Source organism: Dipteris shenzhenensis, chromosome 23 (assembly GCF_047967505.1).
Source record: "Dipteris shenzhenensis isolate YYH24624 ecotype China chromosome 23, Dip_SZ_1.0, whole genome shotgun sequence".
Lineage (NCBI taxonomy): Eukaryota > Viridiplantae > Streptophyta > Polypodiopsida > Gleicheniales > Dipteridaceae > Dipteris > Dipteris shenzhenensis.
Window position 1 is genome coordinate 1,871,309 of NC_141618.1, and position 20,525 is coordinate 1,891,833.

General features: G+C 43.6%; 1 protein-coding gene across 2 annotated transcripts in view; it reads right to left on the minus strand.

The window, feature by feature from the left end:
• PANK2 (pantothenate kinase 2) overlaps nt 1-14,308 on the minus strand; it is a 148,617-nt gene extending 134,309 nt beyond the window's left edge. For both annotated transcript variants that reach the window (XM_087394129.1, XM_087394128.1), the window contains exon 1: nt 14,033-14,308. In XM_087394129.1, coding sequence (XP_087250255.1) covers nt 14,033-14,258 — 226 coding nt within the window. In that variant the 5' untranslated portion in view covers nt 14,259-14,308. The remainder of the gene's footprint in view (nt 1-14,032) is intronic.
• Nucleotides 14,309-20,525: the final 6,217 nt, after the last annotated feature.

Genomic DNA, 20,525 nt, shown 5'->3' on the forward strand with positions numbered 1-20,525 from the left:
CAGGTGAAGTACAAGTTGAGTCCAATGCCCACACTCAGAAACCAGTATATGTGTATGACCAGATGTATTATCCCCTTGCTGGGGAGCATCAAGGCCCATGTTTCTTTACATATGTTTGCAAGATTCAGGTGAAGTACTAGTTGAGTCCAATGCCCACGCTCAGAAACCAGTATATGTGTATGACCAGATGTATTATCCCCTTGCTGGGGAGCATTATTAAGATCCCCACAGATGAAACCATGGTGTCTCCAAGGATACTGCCACATGGCTTGCCTTATCAAAGCTCTACCATGAGAAGACTGCGATGCATTTACCAAGGCAAACTCAATAATCTCCACTTGTATGCGTCTGCCTTCTTGATCATTGAAAGCCACAACAGGCTGAAAAGCATGTTTCACAAGAACTACCACACCTGAGGAATGCTTCTCCACAAAAATATCATACCCACTAAAATACCCCATCTGGCCTGCATATGCATGCTGATTATGCTCTTGCAAAGCGACAATATTGAGTTGAAATTTATCAACATAAGCCCATACAAGTTTCCATTTTGATAAATCACACAACCCTTGCACATTATAAGTCATGCATTTTATTTGATCAAGCATATTTACACATGTACAGAGAGTATGTCCCAAAGAAGACATTCAAGACTGCATGTCCACCTCAGGACCTTCATGTGACACCACATCATGCGCAAAAAGACATCATCATCTTCCGGGAATAAAATACGACGCTCAGTCACTGCAGCCCAAGTAATGCCTACACAAGAATTCTAAGCAAGAGTATGCCCATTAGATGTGATGCACCAGTCCAATCGCAAGAAGGAAGTGTCTTCCTAATCATAGGTGTTATGTTTTTGGGGATTGCCAGCCATCACAAGATTCTTTTTCCTTGGCTGTTGATTGAGTAACAGTAGGTATCATACCATTAGCATGAGTGATTTTACTTTTCCCTTGTCCAGGACAGCTAGGGCTGGTTTTTTAGATCCAGAAGTCCCAGGAGCATCCTTATTCTGCACTGATGGAGAAAGTGCCTTGGGGGGCATCTTATGTAGCCATAAAGGACACTAAGACGCCATCTGCCCAAAATTTTGACATTCAAAACAAGCACCAGCTTTGAGCTTATAAAAGGCACTATCATTGCAGAATTATTGACAGTCGCAAAGTAAGATTCCAGAGTAGACACATCTGTATACTTTGCCCAAAGAAGCTGCAATTTTTGGGACATTGTCTCCAAAAATTGGGGTAAGTCCACGACTTTGACCCAGACAGGGCATCATGCCTAACAAGCAATGGTTAGTCTCTTGTAGGGGATCATGGCAAGACATGTACCATCTGCTGACCATAGTATGACTAGGAGACGTGCCAGGGCTGCACCCGTGAGTGGCCGACAACACTCTATCGCCCATTTCATGCCTCATCCACCCTGATGTCCTGATGATGCTGATGATGATGATGAGATTGATATATAGTCGACCACGGACATGACTATGTTGTACTTAGGACTTAGTACTACCATTCTGCATTTTTTGTATTTTGCATGGGTGTGGTTGCTCGTTTAGTAGCTCTATCACCACGGCTCGTTTGTACTAGGTTTTCACAGTCTCATAGACCCATCGGTCTTCCAAAGACTTTAATAAACTCTCTCTCTCTCTCTCTCTCTCTCTCTCTCCACCTCACACACCACATCTGGATGCCTTAGAGGTGTTCTGTAAAGAGAGGGACTTGACAGTCAACCTTGGGAAAACCAAGGTTATGATCTTCAACACCTTACAGGCGGTGCTTCACCGACACAGTTTCACATACAAAGATGCCCCAGTGGAGATAGTGCAATCCTACACATATTTGGGTGCGGTTTTCTCAGGACCCCTCTTCATGATGACCCACGCCGCTAGAGCACGACTCACATGGGGACAGGGCGCATTGGCCTGTCTGGAGAGAGAGTGTTTCCAGGACCCTCCGACGAAGGGTTGGCTTTTTGACACCCTCATCTGACCGACGGCCATGTATGCTGCACCCTTTTGGGGGTGTGACCTCCCAATAGCAGAATGGAGGACATTTGAAAGGCTGCAGGTTCTCATGGGCTCCACGATGATTCGGAGTAAGCCCTCAGTCCCACATGAGATCATACAGGTAGAGTATGACACCCCTTCAGATTGATGCCATCTTCCAGACAGTGACATACATCCACAGAGTTTGGGCCCTACCTCACTGGAGACTACCGAGAGTGGCCTTACAAGCTTCCATACGCTTGGCAGAGAGCGGCGCAGACAGCTGGTATGCACGCATAGGCACATGGCTGGCGAGGCATGGTATTCAGCTAGATAGGCTTCCCCCCTTTCAATACAGTATGGATGCACCCCCCGAGCGACTCCCACGTGACGCGATCAACCGTATCATACGGCTAGATCTCCTACAACTTCACACATCACGGATAGGGGGGGGGCGCCAGAGCTCCCCACTAAGATGCAGTTCTACCGTGCCCACTTCCTAAGAGTATCAGAAGATGGGTTTACCATCAAGCCACTTTACCTTGTGGACAGAGGGGTCTCCCACGCACTCAAGATCGCCATTGGGCAGATGCAAGTCTCCTCCCACCAGCTCAGAATTGAGGTCGGACGTGCCGCATGCATACCCAGAGAGTAGAGGATATGAATGATATGTGATACGGAGACAGTTGACACTGAGGAGCACTTTCTATGCATCTGTCCAGCCTACTATGAGATACGAGGACGCTACCACTACCTATATCGGGAGAGGATTGGATTTGGCCCACTTTCGCGACTGATACATTTCCAGGACCAGGTGTGCATAGGGCTCTACTTGATGGAGATGCGCCGACACAGGGAGACCTTACTGAGGCAGCTTCGAGCACGACAAACACCAGATGGGTCACAAGTTGTAGGGGCAGACCCTACCCAGAGGCAGGTCACGGATTTTTATACATTTGAGTCAACCCCAGGACATAGTGGGATCGAGGAGGAGGAGATAGCTGATACGAGGACAGCATGGCTCAGCCACCGACGACCACAGACGATGCGCATAGCTGCCAGACCACACACCATTGAAATATGACCCATTGCTGCCCTCCTCAGAGGGGACCGCCAAAGGCATGGGATCATAGTAGATATAGCCCGTCGGGTCCTCAGATCGAGACGATCGCATCCACCGCTGCCACGGCTGGAAGTCATGAAACGTCTTGATAGTAAATGCCAAAGGGATCTATAATGCTGTCCCAAGCGAGGTTTGTCTCAGAGCATGCAATAGCCCAGCTTCTCCCAATGAACCGTGCTGCCCCCCTGCCTTCTCCTTTCCTTTTCCTCACCGCCTCGCCTCTTCTCCTTCCTCCTCATCCCTCTTAGCTGCCTCCCTTCTTCTTTCCCCCACCTTTGGCTGTCCTCTTGGGCAGCCTTAGCTTCGCCTTTGCTTGTTGCTGCAGGCCGCGCTGCAGCTCGACTTGAGTTGTGCCTCTAGATACCTTTGTTGGTGCCACGACAGATCGCCCAGCTGCCCCGAGGCAGCCCGTGTAGCCCTCAAAGCTCGTGGAGGAGGCTGCTACTGCCTGGAAGAGGCCTGCAACCAGCCTTGCAAGCACGATGCCTTTTCTGGGTTCCACTATTGCTGCATAGACCCTTTGGACGAGACGGTCCTGGCTGTGGCTGGCCCGGGGCCCTTGGGTTGGCCCTGGAGTGCTAGAGGCCTTCCTTCGAAGGCCCCTTGGTGTTCACAACTGGCTGCTCACCTTCAGCTCAGTCTTTTTTCAAGGTGTTGGAGGCCCCCTTTGGCTGCAAGCTCCCGTGCTGTTTTGGCCTTCCAGCATTTTTGGTGCTAGGTTGGAGAGCCCGTCAGCGTGGGGCAGCCCTTGGTGGAGCCCGAAGTTTCCAGCCAGTTTGGGTGGACAGCTTTTCTTGCTGGGTGCTCTCTTGGTTCTCCCTGTTAGAAATGGAAATCCCACCAGAGGGTATCCTGCAGCCGCCGAAGACTGATAGATGAGCACAGGAATTACATGTGGACTTTACTTGTTGGGTGCTCTCTTGGTTCTCCTTGTTAGAAATGGAAATCCCACCAGAGGGTATCCCACAGCAGCGGAAGACTGATTGATGAGCCCATGAATTACATGCGGAAGTGTTTCAGTATGGAATCAATCTTCTTACCTTGTGTGTACTTCATAACCATAGATGTGTGTGCAAGCCAGTAAATACATGGTGCATCCAAGACAAATATAGAAGCAACAATGATATATTTCTCTGCATCCAAAACTGGACACAATATAAAAGAGATGCAGAGTCCCACCAAACTGTGGTCCTCCGATCTTACCAAAAGTCCTCCTACTATTTGCTTGGCATCTCTAGATCTCTGAGTGCGCGTGCTCCTATGAGCTTATGTAGACTCTCTATCCAGTGATCCCTTCCACCTTGCTGCCCGGGTCGTCAGCCTAGGTGGGAAGCTCTTGCTGAGCTAAGTCTGGAGCTCCTCAGCCTAGTTCACCTCCTGGATATAGGCCCAACTGTTGCTGCTCCTTCCTGCTCTTCAGAGGCTGCTCCAAGTGATGCCTAATAGAGGCCCAAATGTCCCCTTATATAGGGGCTCAGCCCCCTTCACAAAACCACCAGCCAGTCCTACTAGGGCCAACTAGATAGACGACTAGGATCAGCCCGTTTTCTTGCACAAATCAGCCTAGTTTGCTGGCTTGGACCAGCCCAACCAGGCCCCACCTTTACTTCATGCCTTGGGCTATATCCAGCCCTAGTCTTGGGCCCCAAACCAGGCCCATGTGCCCCACGAAACAGGGCATCTCTTCCTGCAGTAGTTCCGCATCTTTCCAGGCCCCTTCTGGCTTCTGGATCTGCTCCAAACAGTCAGTACACCTGTCAGTACTGATGCTGATGTCATCATGCCTGTCCACGCAGTGCTTCTTGCTGGTTTCCCTGTGCAGTCCTATCCTCTTCATCCATGGACAGCCACGTGGCATTGCTATACCATTTCTGGCCACCATGGTGGCCCTGATCTACCAGGTACTTGCTTTCCATGGCCCTGCTCTGCCAGGTACTTCCTTTCTTTCTCTGCTGCCCACATGGCAGCCCATGTCCTGCCCATGTGGCAGCCCCATATCCTTTTCTAGTATCCTAGGGTCCACCCCCCAATGCACTCCTCATTTGGGGGCTCACAGGTGGGGAGGTGACCAACCCTAATCCAACACTCCCTCCTTGAAAAGCCACCTCGTAAAGGTTCCCTGCAGGTGTTATTGGCTACAGGTGCTTTTGGTTGAGCGCCCTTCCAGCCAGCTTTTTTCAGAGGACTCTTGAACCTCTCTTCCACCCCTCTTCTTCCTTTTTCCAGCCCTCCTTTCCTTCCTCTTGGCAGCTTGAGGTTTTCGCTTGTCCCTTTCTAAGGATTGTAACTTGACGGTGACCCTTGGTCTTGCCAAAGGAGCTCAAATGACAGCATTGTTGACTCCCCAAATTATGAACATCCGCCTTTCCGCAGAAGACAAGAAGGTGGTGCAGAAAGCAATCAAGTCACTTCAAGACAGAGCAGTTGTGGGCAAGATAGTGGGTCTCACACCTAAGAGGAGACAAGTGCACGATTGGATTCAGTCGAGCCTTTTAGAGGGTGACCACATCCAAGAGGTTACCATCTATGGGAAGAGGGTCTTCAGTTGAGCCCTTCCGACACTACCCGAGCCCTCGTGTAGCAGAGCCCTCTTTGTCGTCCGCACCTCCTATAATTCCTTGGTACCACAATTTCACAGTTAAGGATATGAATTTCTTGTGACTTCCACCATGTTTTTTTCCCCAAAAATCCTCATGGTTTTCTTAGCCTCCTCTATGGCTATCAACCCAATTGCTCGACCATACGAAGGTCTCTGAAATACTACGTTGTTTCTACATCTGCAAAGATTTAAAATAGCAATCCCGCTTATCACTTATCAAGCCTCAAGCAAAGCGTCATTTAGCTTGCTCCGATCCCCCTATAGAGCAACTCTCCAACTTAACTTTATCTTAATCTAAGCTCTGCCTAAACTATCTATAACTTCTTCCATACTCCTCTTGCAACAAAACAATCCCATAAAATATGCATGTGAGTTTCTCTACACAATTTACAAAAAGGGCATTGCGGAGTCACTCTTGGATTCCATTTTGCCAATCTAACTTTTACTAGTAGTCTCCCTATCAACACCCTCCAAAGTAAAAAATTCAGTTAGAAGAATGGAGTGGCTCTCTAAACCCTTCTAAGCCTAGAGACCCAAACATTTAAGCAGTTGACGCACCACATGCTGCGCTTCCCAGGCCTCCTGAGGATCGACGTGTTGGCATTGGGCCTAGATGTGTCGGTGAGAGGGGGTGTTGGAAAAGTCACCTCCCAATCTATAAGCCCCCATATGAGGAGAGCGTGGGGGAGGTAGACCTAGGGTCTTCGTGGCTGCCACATGGGCAGCACCTAGGGCAGCAGATCCAAAGGGTACCTGGCAATGGCGAGCCACCACGGAAGGAAGATCTGGCAGAGACATGTCCAGAGGCTGTCCATGATTGGAAACGGCCTGATTGGCAGGGTTTGGAGGCTGCAACAGGGCCGTGATGACATCAGCAGCAATACGGCTGCAGTACAGACTGACACGTGGATCTGTACGGCGCTGGACAAGGGCTTGGCAGATGCACAATGAAGGCGGGACTGTTGGTGCAGGAAGGCGCCTGCATGGAGGATATGGAGGAGCAGCAAAAGGGCTTCAAAGGGCCCTGGCAGCAGCAAAAGAAAGGAGCAAGGGGGGGGCTGGCCCCTTGCCCTTATATAGGGCTGGTTGGGCTGAGCCAACCAAGTTGGCTGGCCCATCGGTTGGGCCAGCCAACCAAGTTGGCCAGCAACCAACCAGGCCAGTCGGCCCATTTAGGGCTGGCTGGTCGGTCAGTTTGAAAGGGCCTTGGGCCATATAAGAGGAGAGGCCCTAGGCCTCATTTTGGCATCCAACAGGTCAGCCATCAGAGGAGCAGCAGGAGCAGCTGTATTCATACCCTCAGGCCTACATCCAAGAGGCAGAGGAGACTTGGAGTTGCTGCAGACTGAGTTCATCAAGGGGTGGACCTTGGCTGTCTTCTAGGGTGACGTTAGGGCAATTCGATGCTCATGGCATACTCGTGTTGACAGCTATGGTATTAGCTTAATAAGGCGCAGGTTGCCTATCTCCGCAAGTAGTTCAAGGGCTTGAAGCTTGAAGAGGGTGGTAATATGGATGCCTATCTTACCAGTGTGAGATTTGAAAGAGCAGTTGGCTAACATTAATGAGGTGGTGCCTCATTCTCAGCTTGTATCTAATATACCCTTGATCGGTTGCTCGACTCTTATCAGGGCTTTGCTACTACATTGAGGTTGGTTTTTGGTGACAATGCCAACCATTTATTCCTTTGACCAGCTGGTTGTTCTCTTACTTTAGGAGGAACAAAGCTGTGCAAACCGCAATGCTTCTATTTGTGATCGGGACAAAGAGTCTACATACAATCGAGGTGGAGCACGTGGGCTCAATGTTCTAGAGATATCCGGCAGATAGTATAAGTACCTTTTGGTAAGATCAAAGGACCACACTCTGGAAGGACTTTGGATCTATCTCTTTTTGTATTGTGTCCATAGCTTTGGACGGAAATATATTCTTTTGGTGGTTTCTATATCTGGCTGGAATTTTGTCTATTTACTAGTCTGCACATCTATGTGATGCACATAAGTTAAAGAAGTCTTTGATTCCACTCCCACACACACTATGTGAGGTCCTGGTATTCTATCAGTCTTCCGTTGTGTATACCCTCTGTTGGGTGATTTCTAACTATTCTGCTCCACTTGTGATCTAAGTCTCTTATTCTTCATTCACCATTCCTCCCTCATTACATTGTTGAGCATTATTAACCTCACCATTTTAACATTCAGTTACAGTACTCATATATATTAGTATTCCTCATTTTGGCATATTCAAGACTTTAATTCTTTATTATTGTGCATTTTTGGTTTAGGACTCTGCGGAGACCATGGTCATGGATTTGGGAGCTCCCGGTATTTAATGCAGGCATCAATGTCTCTTGATTTTTGTTAGTGAGATTAGGTTAGTCCATGGGCGGGATCTTGCTTAGAGCCAGACAAAGCCTTGACGATTGTTTATACTCTAGAGTCGCATAGAGACTCATTTTTTATTGTATAGAGACCATAGTTGGATCATCCCACTTGATTGTATCAACATGTATGCTAGACTAAAACCACCTACTCATTGGTTCGATTTCATCGGCCAGTATTTCTTAGTAGCTTGGAGGTGCACCTTCGCGCTAATGGGGATACAAGGCAATTCAAGCATAGAGAGACCATTATATGTGTTTTATGGCTAGAACAATAGTCTTTGGAACTTAATAAACCCTAGGAAAATATACACACAATCGCACTTTAGGTACCCAAGCATGAGCACGTGTCAAGACATTGGGTTGAAATTTGGGTTCAATATGATATTCCTAGGTAGAAGTTACTAAAGTAGTACTAGGCTCTTGGGGTAACAGCATGATTGAGTGGTATTAAGCATAGTGCATGAGACTCTCAATAGACTCTAACTAGTTGGAAAAGAGGGTTGGTCAAATTACTCCCTAAGAAACATTTGTCTGAATATTTTACTGACTGGAGGCCTACAACTCTTATGCGAGTCATCTACATGCTTGTTGCCAAGATGGTGGTTAGTCATATCACGATCTCCTGCATGATAGCTGCCCAATATGGGTTCATCCCCCAAAGACATATTACGGATAATGTTGCAAATGCTTATGTAGGGATAGAATATGCAAAATATAGGCAGCATTGCAGCCCGAAGTTCGCCCTAACAAGAGGGATCTACAGCAGAAAGGGTGTGGGAAATGGTTGAGGATTGAAGGAGAACAAGCTCAAGCAAAATTTTTGAAGAAGAGGGAGAGATGGTGAAGAAGAAGAAGAAGAAGATGATGATGATGTGGCAGAAATGGGCTCAAGGAGGATCAAATGGCTCTGATACCATGTTGGAACACTGAAAGGAAAGAGTATAGTGGACACAAAATCAGAATACTTGCTTATGGAATGAAGAAGAAAGAGGTCCTTAAGTAGGAACCTCATACAAGGTCACTGACATCACTGATGACCTCAGAGCTCCACAATCATCTCCTCAATCTGCTCCTAGATTCACTCAATCATCCTATGTGGATATTCTCTATTGATATTGCAAAACCTTTTGACTAAATAATGCAGTGCATCTTTTTTCCCAATCCGAGTAAATGCATAGTCTGTGAGATGAAATCCCATCATCCAGTTTGGTTGTATCAGGATAACAATAAGGCTGCTGGCATTCTCTTTCAAGATCTAACTAATGATGATTGTACCCGCGTGTGGGTGTGGGTGGGTGTATAGGATAGGTGGGTGGGTAGGTGTGTATCTATTCTTGTATGTATGCATGCATGTAGTCATTTTTCTGTCGAACGTGTATCTATGAATGTATGTACGTATGCACAGACTCTGTATGTGTGTGTGTGTGTGTGTGTGTGTGTGTGTGTGTATACGAGCAATGGCACCTGGACCACTTCCAAATCAGACTTGGAATTGCAATGTTCTAGTCACTTTCAGCAGCTCCTTTCCTCTCAACCTGATCATTTGATGCAAGTAAATGCAGCCAGGTCTCAATTTCTTATGCATGTTCAGCCTATAGTATCTCGGGAACAGGCCCATGCATTGGAACAGCCTTTTATGCTTAGTGAACTGGAAGATGCTTTGAGTCATCTACGCAAAAGCAGCTCCCCTGGTTGGGATGGACTGACTGTTGAATTCTTCCGTGCATTTTGGGGTGATCTCAAGAATACTCTCCTTCTAATGATCAATCATGCTTGGGCAGAACAATCTCTTCCTCCATCCTGGAAACATGGCCTAGTAAAATTGATTCCCAAAAAAAGGTTGTGTGAGACGATGGCTGATTGGCGGCCTATATCCCTCATGCCTGTCATTTACAAACTCATTGCTAAAATGATTGTCCTCAGGGTTCGCTTCCTCTTGCAAGCAGGACTTCATCCTAGGCAGTATGGGTTTGTCCCCAGAAGGCAGATCACTGACAATATCTCCAATGCCTTGCTTGCGATTGAGTATGCCAAATATTCTAAACAAGATGTTCTCATTCTGCAAGTAGACATTGCGAAAGCTTTTGATACTGTCCATTGGGATTTCATCTCTCAAACTATGCAAAAATTGGGATTTGGCTCTCGACTTGTCCACATCATTTACTGGCTTTATTCTCACGCCACGGCACAGTGCTTGCTTGGTGGTGGGTTGTCAAGAACCTGGACTATGACTCGCTCAGTGAGACAGGGTTGCCCTCTTAGTTCCCTACTGTATGCCATTGCTACCCATCCGTTACTCTTGCATATGGACTATCTGACAGATACAGGACAGCTTCATGGTTTGCAAATTCCAGGGGCACAGTCTTTTCTTGCACAGGCCTATGCTGATGATTCATTCTTCATGCCAAGGAATTCTCAAAGTGATCTTTCTCGTTTGATGCATACACTGAATGATTTTGGCATAGCTGCTGGACTGCATATCAATTTTCAGAAATCAAAACTTCTAGCTTTGAAAGAAGCTGATTGGCATGCACTGTTTTGGCCAGGCCACATTATCTCTTCCCTTACTATTGTCAGACATCTCGGATACCCCATTGGCTGGAATATTACTTCGCAGCAACAGCTCAAATGGGTGCTTCAAAAGATCAATAAGAAGCTGGAATACTGGCATTTGTCCACTTGGCCTCTACATGTTCGACTCCGGATAGTACAGTCCATCATTATGGCATATGTGCAATTTTATTTGCCTCTTCTTCCTTGGTCTTTCAAGCATTTGGCCTCTTATATGTCCCAAGCTATGGAGATATTTTGGAAAAGCAAATCTCTTAAAAAAGCTTTGCGACTACTACCTATGCAGTCTATTTGTTCACCCAAGACTCATGGGGGGCTGAATATTCTCAATCTCCAGGTTCATATGTTGGCAAGAAAGAGCACTATGATTGCTGATTTTTTTCAGCAAAAACAACCATGGGCTATTATGTTAGCAGCTATGTGTGGAAACATGGCTTCCCATGCATATGGGCATTGGATTACAGATCACTGGGAAGCAGTTTTATCTACCTTTCAGGGAAAAATTCCTGGTTGCCCTGTTTCTACTGCTTTTCTTCATGATTGGAAGAGAATTCTTTCATATGCAAAATGGACAGGTGCTTCCTCTCATCATGGCAATTCTTTTCGATTGGAAAGCATCCATTGGAGCAAGGTGTTTGCATCGCCTCTCGCTTTACAGGCACCTATCATATAATCTCATGAAATTGGGCATAAGATTTGTTGGTGATGTTGTGGATCAACAAGGCTATACACTTTCATTTCCACAAGCTTGCAGGACATTCTCCTTGGGCCTGCATCATAGATCCATTTGGAGAACACTTTCAACTATGTTGCAGCCATTTGTTCCGGTTCCTCCACTGTTTGCACAGGACAGATTAATGGACTGGAATTTGACTTCCATACCTCCTGCTACACATACACTCTCGATACACAATCTGACTTCCTCGAAGGTTTACAGATTTCTTCTTCCACAGCCATGGATTGACAAGCATGCCAACACTCTTTGGAATTTGGATAGGCCTTTATCTTGGTGGCAATCCCGTCTCATGAAAATCTGGAAAACCAAATTGCCATTGAAACAGAGGCTTTTCTTTTGGAGATGTATAGTGGGAGCCTTTTCCATTGGGGTGAAATTGGCAGCTCGCCGCATTGCTTCTCCTTTCTGCCCCCGTTGCTCTCATCCCCGCGAGACAGTTCCTCACTTATTATGGTTTTGCCCGCACTCTCGCACATTGATCACTCATGTTTCTCATTTACTGCGGCTTCGGTTCCCTTCTATCAGATTTGGGAAACTTTTCTGGATGTTTGGATGCTGCTCATCTCAGATGTCTCCATTACTCCTTTTCTTTCATTGGACTCGCTTTTGGGTATTATGGACCATCTGGACACAGAGACTGCATTCTAGGATGGGTCAACAGTTTCCTCAGGCATATATTTTCTTCAGAATGTCCCTTAAGCAGTCTTTACATGACAGTCTTGCTGCAAGGGATTTGGATGCTACTTGCCTTGAAGTGTTCTCTACTTGTTTTTGAGTTCTTCTATCAGGCTCTCTTTCGGAGTTCTATGCTAGTGTGTGGGAGACTTCCCATATTGTAAATTCATGAGCTTATAAATACAATGGATTTTACCAAAAAAAAAGTGTGTGTATACGAGCAACAAAAGCATCCCAGGCATAATCAGTATCAATAAAACTCTGAGGTGAAAGAGGTTGACATGCATCATACACCATGGCCTTAAAATGATCATGATCCAAATAGCTATTGTTAACCATGAGGAGCCTTCTGTGTGGAAGCTGATCATCCGGCATGTCATGCAGAGAAATCCTTAAACATAAAGGTGCATGATCAGAATACACAAATGCATAATCAACTGACAAGGTAGTAGTAAAAGTATCAGAGTGCTGAGGATCAACTCTGTACCACTTGTCCACTTTGACCGCTGCAAAATTTGACCTTGGAATGCATTATCGTCCACTTTGGCATAAAATTACTTTGATGCTCCAACCTTTTCAGCTGGTTCCTCCATTGCATCTGCAGGATTGTCTTCAAGATTGGACACTCTCTTCTGTGGGCTTGTCATGCCAACCTCTGCAGTTTGCACATATTAATGCCTTTTCTCTTTATAAAGTTCTACTTCCTCCATCATTTATCTCTCAAAGGGTAAACCAGCTTTGGCATCTTCATCGCCCTATGAAATGGTGGCGGAAACGTTTGAGACAGATTTGGCATTCTAAGATTCCTCTCCTTTAGCAAGTTTTCTTGTGGAGAGCTTTGTTGGGTGTTCTTCCTCATGGACAGCTCTTGGCATGACGACATATTGCTTCTTCTATTTGTCACAGATGTCTGGCTCCGAGAGAGACTGTGCCTCATCTCTTTTGGCATTGTCCTTCCTCTCGTGCTTTCTTGGACTTCCTTGGGCAACTTTTGAGAGCTCGGTTCCTTAGATTGCTTTTGGCAAGTTCCTCTGGCTTTTTGGTGTACATCCACCCAGACAGGAGTTTGATTTCTTTTTTGTTTGGGTTCGGTACTGGGCACTCTGGACTCTATGGAAGGATCGCAATCATAGAGTCTTTGGTGATCCCATTTTTTCTACTTTCTCTTTCTTCAGACACTCTTTGGAGCAATTGCTTTTTGATTGCTTGCAATCTCATGTCTTTAATCATGATGTATATTTGTCCTACAGTGAGATTTTCTCTTGATGTATTAAAGCTCTCCCTTTCTGGGATAGCTTCTTTGTAATATAATGACTCAAAGATTCCACAAAAAAAACGTGTGTGTGTGGTGTGTATGTGTATTGGTCAGGGGGGGGGGATTGGGGAGAGGGTTGCGGAGATTGGAAAAAAATAGCAGGCTGTGAAAGGACTTAGTCCCGAAAGAGAAGTTCAAGATCGACAGAAATCCTTAAACACCCCACATATTTTTCCTGGTAATATCTACTTCTTTTTTTGCAATGATAAGAACTCGCCAAAAGATCGGTCTTTTTCCACTCAGAAGTTAGATTGTTGTCATTGTGACAACAATTCAGATCACTTTATTTTTTGGGTGACAGATGAACTGTCGAAACGTGGCTCGTCCCGCACGTTCTTGTCTGATCACACGTCGATTCTTGTACTAGCGTGAGCTGTCCAATGGCTTGATTCCCCATGCGGCTGTCTTATTGCTGACAATTAAGCTTCAGTCTCAGAGAATCCTATCTTCACAAACTGAGTTGAGCATTGCGATCCAAGTAAAAGAGATTCGAAATACGACAACAATTCAATTTCATGTAGTTGTGAAAGAGCAAGACGTGGAAACGAGTTTCGACCAATTGTGCTCTAACGTACGTGCCAAAAGCTCAGAGAGTTCGGAAAAGAGAGAAAATTTAAGGCGAAGATAAGAACTGCACCTCCGATATCGATGGCGAAGTGAGAAATGTCGTCGCTTTGGTTGGGGAGAAGGATAGCAGGGGTGCGATCTTCGGTGGAGCCATGGATGGCAGCACCGCTAAGATCAAGCTGGGGGCGGGAGGAGGAACGATGGATGGGAGGTCCAAAGGGCTGTTCACGACCTCCCATGCTGGTATTACTGTCTTCGATGGTGTGCTCTGCAGCTGGAGCTACGCCGCCCGCCATAGCTATGTAGCTCCCAACTCAGATGGCTGGTAGAGAAGACAAAAAACATGACTCGCATATTATTTCCATATAAAGTTTATATTTATATATATATATATGACTCTCTTGAGATCAAATCTCAGCCGTCCTATTAAGCCATTTTCAGAATCTTAGTAAATTCCGTGAGTTGGTAACACCCTTGTTTGTCACAAGCTTCTAAATTATGTTCTCTCATTTGCACGTGACATCTGGATTTATCTTTTATAGGTTGAGCTTCACATCTCACAATGCTGTTTGGCTTTGACATGTTCATCCTTGGATTCTACATCTCACAATGAATTATTCACATCTCCCAATGAATTATTACATGTTTGGCTTTGACATGTTCATCCTTGGATTTGACATCTCACAATGAATTATTCTCATCTCCCAATGAATTATTACATGTTTGGCTTTGACATGTCGAGCCTTGGCCCGACCATTTTTGCTGAGCATTGTCATTCACATAGTCTTTGATCTAAGAAGACTTCCCTCTTTTGGGCATACTTTCTTCTTCCATTTGGCTTATTTTGTGGGTTCTATTCCTAAAAGCAAAGGATAATCTACAATTTAAGAGGAGAATTGAAGGCTAAGTTGTACAAGGTATACATAATGTAAAGTCAAAGGATAATCTACAATTTAAGAGGAGAATTGAAGGCTAAGTTGTACAAGGTATACATGATGTAAAGACTTCCACTATGTAGTCACTCCGATTATGCATGCACATACTACTTTGATATTTTTTAGTTTTCTTATTCAATCTTGGTTGAATCATATGCACCAAAAAAGTCCAAAAATGTATCTTATATACACACCTTCTACTTACGTAGAGCAATTTAAGAGGGAGGGTGTTAAGGATGGTGTAAATTGCACCATAGAGATGGGGCATAGAGGCAACCCCTAACCCTAACCTTATGGGGTAAAGACGTATGTATTCATCATCATGTTCAATACAACATTGTGTATAGCTAGTGATCCCTCATGCAGTGCACTACCACTACGATGACAATTTATAGCACTCATGTGCACTACCACTACCCATATCTACACTAACTTCCATACTTTTCTTCAAGCAAGCAACAAGAAAATGAAAATTTTGATTTCTGTGTCCCAAGTACTTTTTTCACTTTACATCCCCCTTCCCACTCTCCTCTCTTGTTAGTCTAGAAAGCCTTGTCAAAATGAGCCATAATAACATAGCAATTTTTCTGGGGATGGCCTTATTCCAAATTCTATTGAATTTGCTCTTTGAAATTAAGCCTATTGTCAACTAAATTCCACTTTGCACTAAGGACTCTAAATGTTTCCTTAATGTCATTAGTAGAAGTGGGTATGGGAAACAAATGTGAGGTTCTCACCTAGTGGAACTCTCTGTTGTTGCAAATCAAAGCAAAACCCCCTCTCCAATTAGTGTTGCCAGTCCAAAGATAATGAAAGTAGCATCCCAATTTGAGAGCCCAAATTCTCTTCTTATCTCCACCCAAGACTTCCATCTCATATCTTCTTTGAGCCACAACTACTCCCACCATTGTAGCCCTTTCGTAAATAGTAACTTAGCCTTATCTATGTGCCTATCATTGAAAGGATATTCTTTAAATATTGCAAGATGCAAATGGATTCAATGTTTATGAGTGCCCCTTTTCCAAAAAAGACAAATCAACTTTTTTAATATTCAAATACTCTCTCTATAGAGATGTCCACATTGGATTTTGTGCAACAATGTTTAGGGTTGCAAAGGGCTAACAACATTGGGTATTTTTTACATTCAAGGGGCCTCAAGGGTCCTACTTGTTAAAAGTTTCTCAGACCAATCCATACCCAAGTTGAGAATAGCCTTAAAAATCTAATAGGTAGCCATTATGTTCTAGCCTTCTCAATGTCCACAACTCCTAGATCTCCTTCATCCTTGGGTTTTGTGAAAAAAAAAGATCTTACCTTTGAGATCCTTTTATCCCCTCCCCAAAGAAAGGACCTCCATAATCTAATACACTTGTCCAGTCTGCTTTAGAGGGGGCCTAGCTGGAAAGGTAGAAGATGGCTATACGATAAATGCAGTGAACCAATTTCATAATAGCTAGGTTAACTTGGTAACATCTCCATTTTTCAAGTTTCTAAACCTATCAAGAAACAATTCCCATCTATCCTTCATGGAGATATCAAAACCCTTTGGAATACCAAACAACTATAAAAATATTTTTAGTCTTCTTGCAACCCAGTTGCTCTAGGAAAGCTTGGTCACCACACTAAGGGTATCATACAAGGTTTTTATATGATTAATAACCGAGCCTATGAAGTTAGATATTTAAACACTCAAGAACCTCACTAACCCTTTATATTTCCAGCCTGTAGTTGCTTGTGTAGGAGCCATCCCAAGGAAATAGTAGCTATGGCAAAAAGGAAGGGAGCAAGGGGACACTCTTGTCTAATAGAAAACATATGTCTTGACCTATGTCCTTTCCATATTGACACCCCTCCCATATCTTAATGATGGCCTCAAGAAATTACATGCCTTTTTAAATCCAAGTGTTCATTCTAAGAGGTGTCCTTGTTTAATCCCTCTTCGTTTTCCTCTTTAGGGATAAGTTTGAATATACCTTAACATGGCAAGGTAGTTGTTAAGACAAGATGCTCTCTTTTCATACAAAAGTCGAAAGGGACCAACAAGCTCCCCAAAAACCTTGTAGGATACAATAGGCAAACCATCTCCCCACTAGCAATCTTGCCATCTATCATTATATCCACTAGCTCCTTTAGATTTTTTAGTGTCAGTGGAGTTCTAGGGAAAATTTGTCTGTTTGAATTGTTCTTTCCCCTAGCATTCTCTTCTTGCTCTCTTCACACCTTCATTTAGCTCCACGGAGGAGGAAAGTAACCTTGAAATGCTGCTATATCATCCGCAATAGCCATGCTTTTTCTGGTAGGCTTGAGTATCATAGGAGTGCCTTTCACTGCCAATTACCAATATTCTAAAGCAAATCATTATCCAATAAAAGTTGAGATCCAAAGGTCTCTATTTAATCCTTCACACTCTTCATGTAGAACCAAGCTAGGGTCATCCTTGAACAAGAGGGTGATATCTTGCCTACAACAAAGTCATAGACCATGTATATAGGCTTTTGATGTGACAACGTTAGAGACAATGATATTTGGAAAAATATTTTAAGAGATTTTCTAAGAAAATTCAAGCAGGTAACATCTACCCAATCTTGACTCTCTCCTATTTTCCCCATTTTGTCTATTACTCCAAGTAAGGATAACAAGGCCTTTTGGGTAGGCCTCATCAGCTAGGGCCATCAGAAACTAGGCGGCTCTGGTTTCATTTTGATTGATCACCTCCAGCAGCACATGCTTCATCAAAGAGTTTAAGGAATCTGACAGGATCCCCTCGTCCATTGTACTTTGGCATTTTCAATTTGCCAAAGTGTCTTTTGCCATTGTTATTGTTGTTGCGGTTGCGTCTTTGACCAAAGTAATCTTCGGGAAGTAGATCGTCGTTTTCCATTTGTTCTTCAATCCTTAGGTCTTCCATGCTACTTGTCGATGGTGAGAGGCTATTTTCTTGGAGAGTGTCGAGGATAGAAAAAAATTCGTATACACAATGAGATGCATACACAATGATTAATCGTATCTTTCAAGTGAGTGCATTTGACTTGGAAATTCACAATTGATTTTGACCTTCGTAGCTCAAAAATGGCAAAAATATGCAATTGACATGTTGAAATCAGTGCCTATGTAGTGGCAACTACCAAGACCCAAAATAATGGTAATTAATAGCACTATTTGAGGTATGTCATAGGAGATAACATGTGTCATAAGACATATAGTCATAGAAGATAGAGTGATTCAAAGTTGCATAAAAGCAAGGGCCAAACATGCAAGTATTATATTATGATATGCTAAAGGGGCCCAAAAAACTAACCAGGCATGGCAGCTTGTCAAACTTGTATAGTCAACAATATCATCTCAAGGTATTCTATTATGTACATGGCTAAATATCCATTGATATTAGATGTAAATGCTAATAGATCAAAGGCCTAAAAGCTTGAAATACAACTTAAAAGACTTAAGTTCTCTTCAAGGGATCTGAAATACTAAATGCTATTGTTATGATAGATTTGAAGTCCTAGATCCAACCACAAAGTTGCATTAAGTATGGGATGTATACTATAGCCATAAGTGCACGTTGGAACATCGAGCTTCCCCAAGTTTCTCTACGGGCAAACTTGATAATGTCCACTACATTAGGATGGCACTACACTAATACATAAAGTGTCCTCATGCTAGCAAATGATCTACTAATATGAAGTGGTAATGATAACTGAATCCAAGCACAATCCATGGTGGCATAACTAAGCCAAAGCTAGAATGTGTTGATGACTAATCTACTGATCATAATTGGTGGAAACTAAGTTGAAGACATTATATGCTCCATGTTAAAAGTGAAAGAATACATGATGGATATTGGAATGATTTGAGGAGTTAGATACACTGAGACATGTATCTTTGCATGTTGCTAGAGATGTGAGAGCCTCACATCATCATCATCTGCTATGGCAGGACAATGAAGTCTAAAACATGCATATATGTGATGGCTGTACATCATGAAAAGTAGACTATGCTGACATAGATGGAAGAGCCTCATGCTGAAGGCTTACCTACAAATGTGCATGACTAGAATGTGGAGTTCATTCCATGAAAATAAGTGATAAATAGGTTTCCATTTTCTCAAGACCTATGAGGTCCAAATTAGTGTGTAAACTAATATACAACCTTTGGCAAAATGAAAGATTGAAGTAGTTGCTCCTTCCACTCGCAAATTTCATTCGTAGTCACAATTGAAATATCATCACACTATGGATGGCAACATCTCCATGCTTGTGACTCTCTAGTGCTCTTTGCTAGAGGCCTACTCATGTGAAATCAAGAGTGTCTACCCATGAGAACATTGATATGCTTCATTGTGGAAGGTTATTGACTGTGGAAACAAGGGACGTCTTGATGATGACTGATTTACTCGACAAAATTGGTGTAAACTAAGTTGAAGGACATGATTTGCTCCATGTTAAAGGTGAAAGCATATATAATGGATACTGGAATGAAATCATTTGAGGAGCTAGATGCACCAAGACATGTATCTCTGTATGCTATTTGAGATGTGAGACCCTCATATTGAGGATTGCTTGTGTAAATCTTCATGGTCACTATGGAATTCATGTTTATTAATATCTCTACTTTAGTAGTAAATGAAATCAAAACCATGCATACATGTGATGGTTGCACATCATGAAAATCAGGCTATGTTGATAGAGTTAGAAGAGCCTCATGCTAAAGGCTTACCTGTGAGTGTGCATGACTAGAACGTGGATTTTGTTCCATGCAATCATGTGATAAATAGATTTTGAGTTATGGGGTATAAAGGAACACTGTAAAATGATCCATACCCTTTGGCAACTAAAGATTGAAGTAGTTGCTCTTTCCATTCACAAATCTCATCTAGAGTCATGATTGGAATATCATCACATTGTGAATGGGAATAGCTCCATGCTCATGACTATCTGGTGTTCTTTGCTAAAGGCTTACTCATGTGCCATTGAGAGTGTCTACGCATGAGAACATTGATATACTTCATTGTGGAGGTTGTGGAAACAAGGAATGCTTATTTGTGACCATTCATAACTTGGAGTATGTGCTGAATGCTATGAGCTACCATGACTTTGGGTCTTATACTCTAAGCTATCGCTAGGGGCCTTATGTTCAACCTAATTCTCCTATAATACTACCCCTAAAAACAAAGTATTTTGTGAAATATGATCCAACTTGTGTGGATCTGAGAGGATTACTCAACAAATGTGTGATTTAAGTCATGTTGGAACTACTATTAAAGATGTAAAAGGAGGAGGATGGGAAGGAAGAGGAGGAGGAGAGAAGGTTGTGGGAGTTGGAGTGATGGTAGTGACAATAGAGAAGTTGGTGTTGTTAATGATAGAGGCTGAGGAGAAGGTAAATGGTATTGTTGGAATAACCACCTTTCTAATTTGGGTGTTCTAGGTCACATTGTTTAGTGACACAGCATGTATTAGCAAGGAATTTAATAATTCTCTAGAAGGTTGCTCTATGAAATTAAAAAATAGTCACTTGATGGCACTTTATCATGTTGCTTTGCGAGGCCAAATAGATTTAGAAAAATTCATCAGTTAAAATCTTTTTTCCTAGTGATGTGTTTCACTATTCATAGTTGCTATAGGCTCC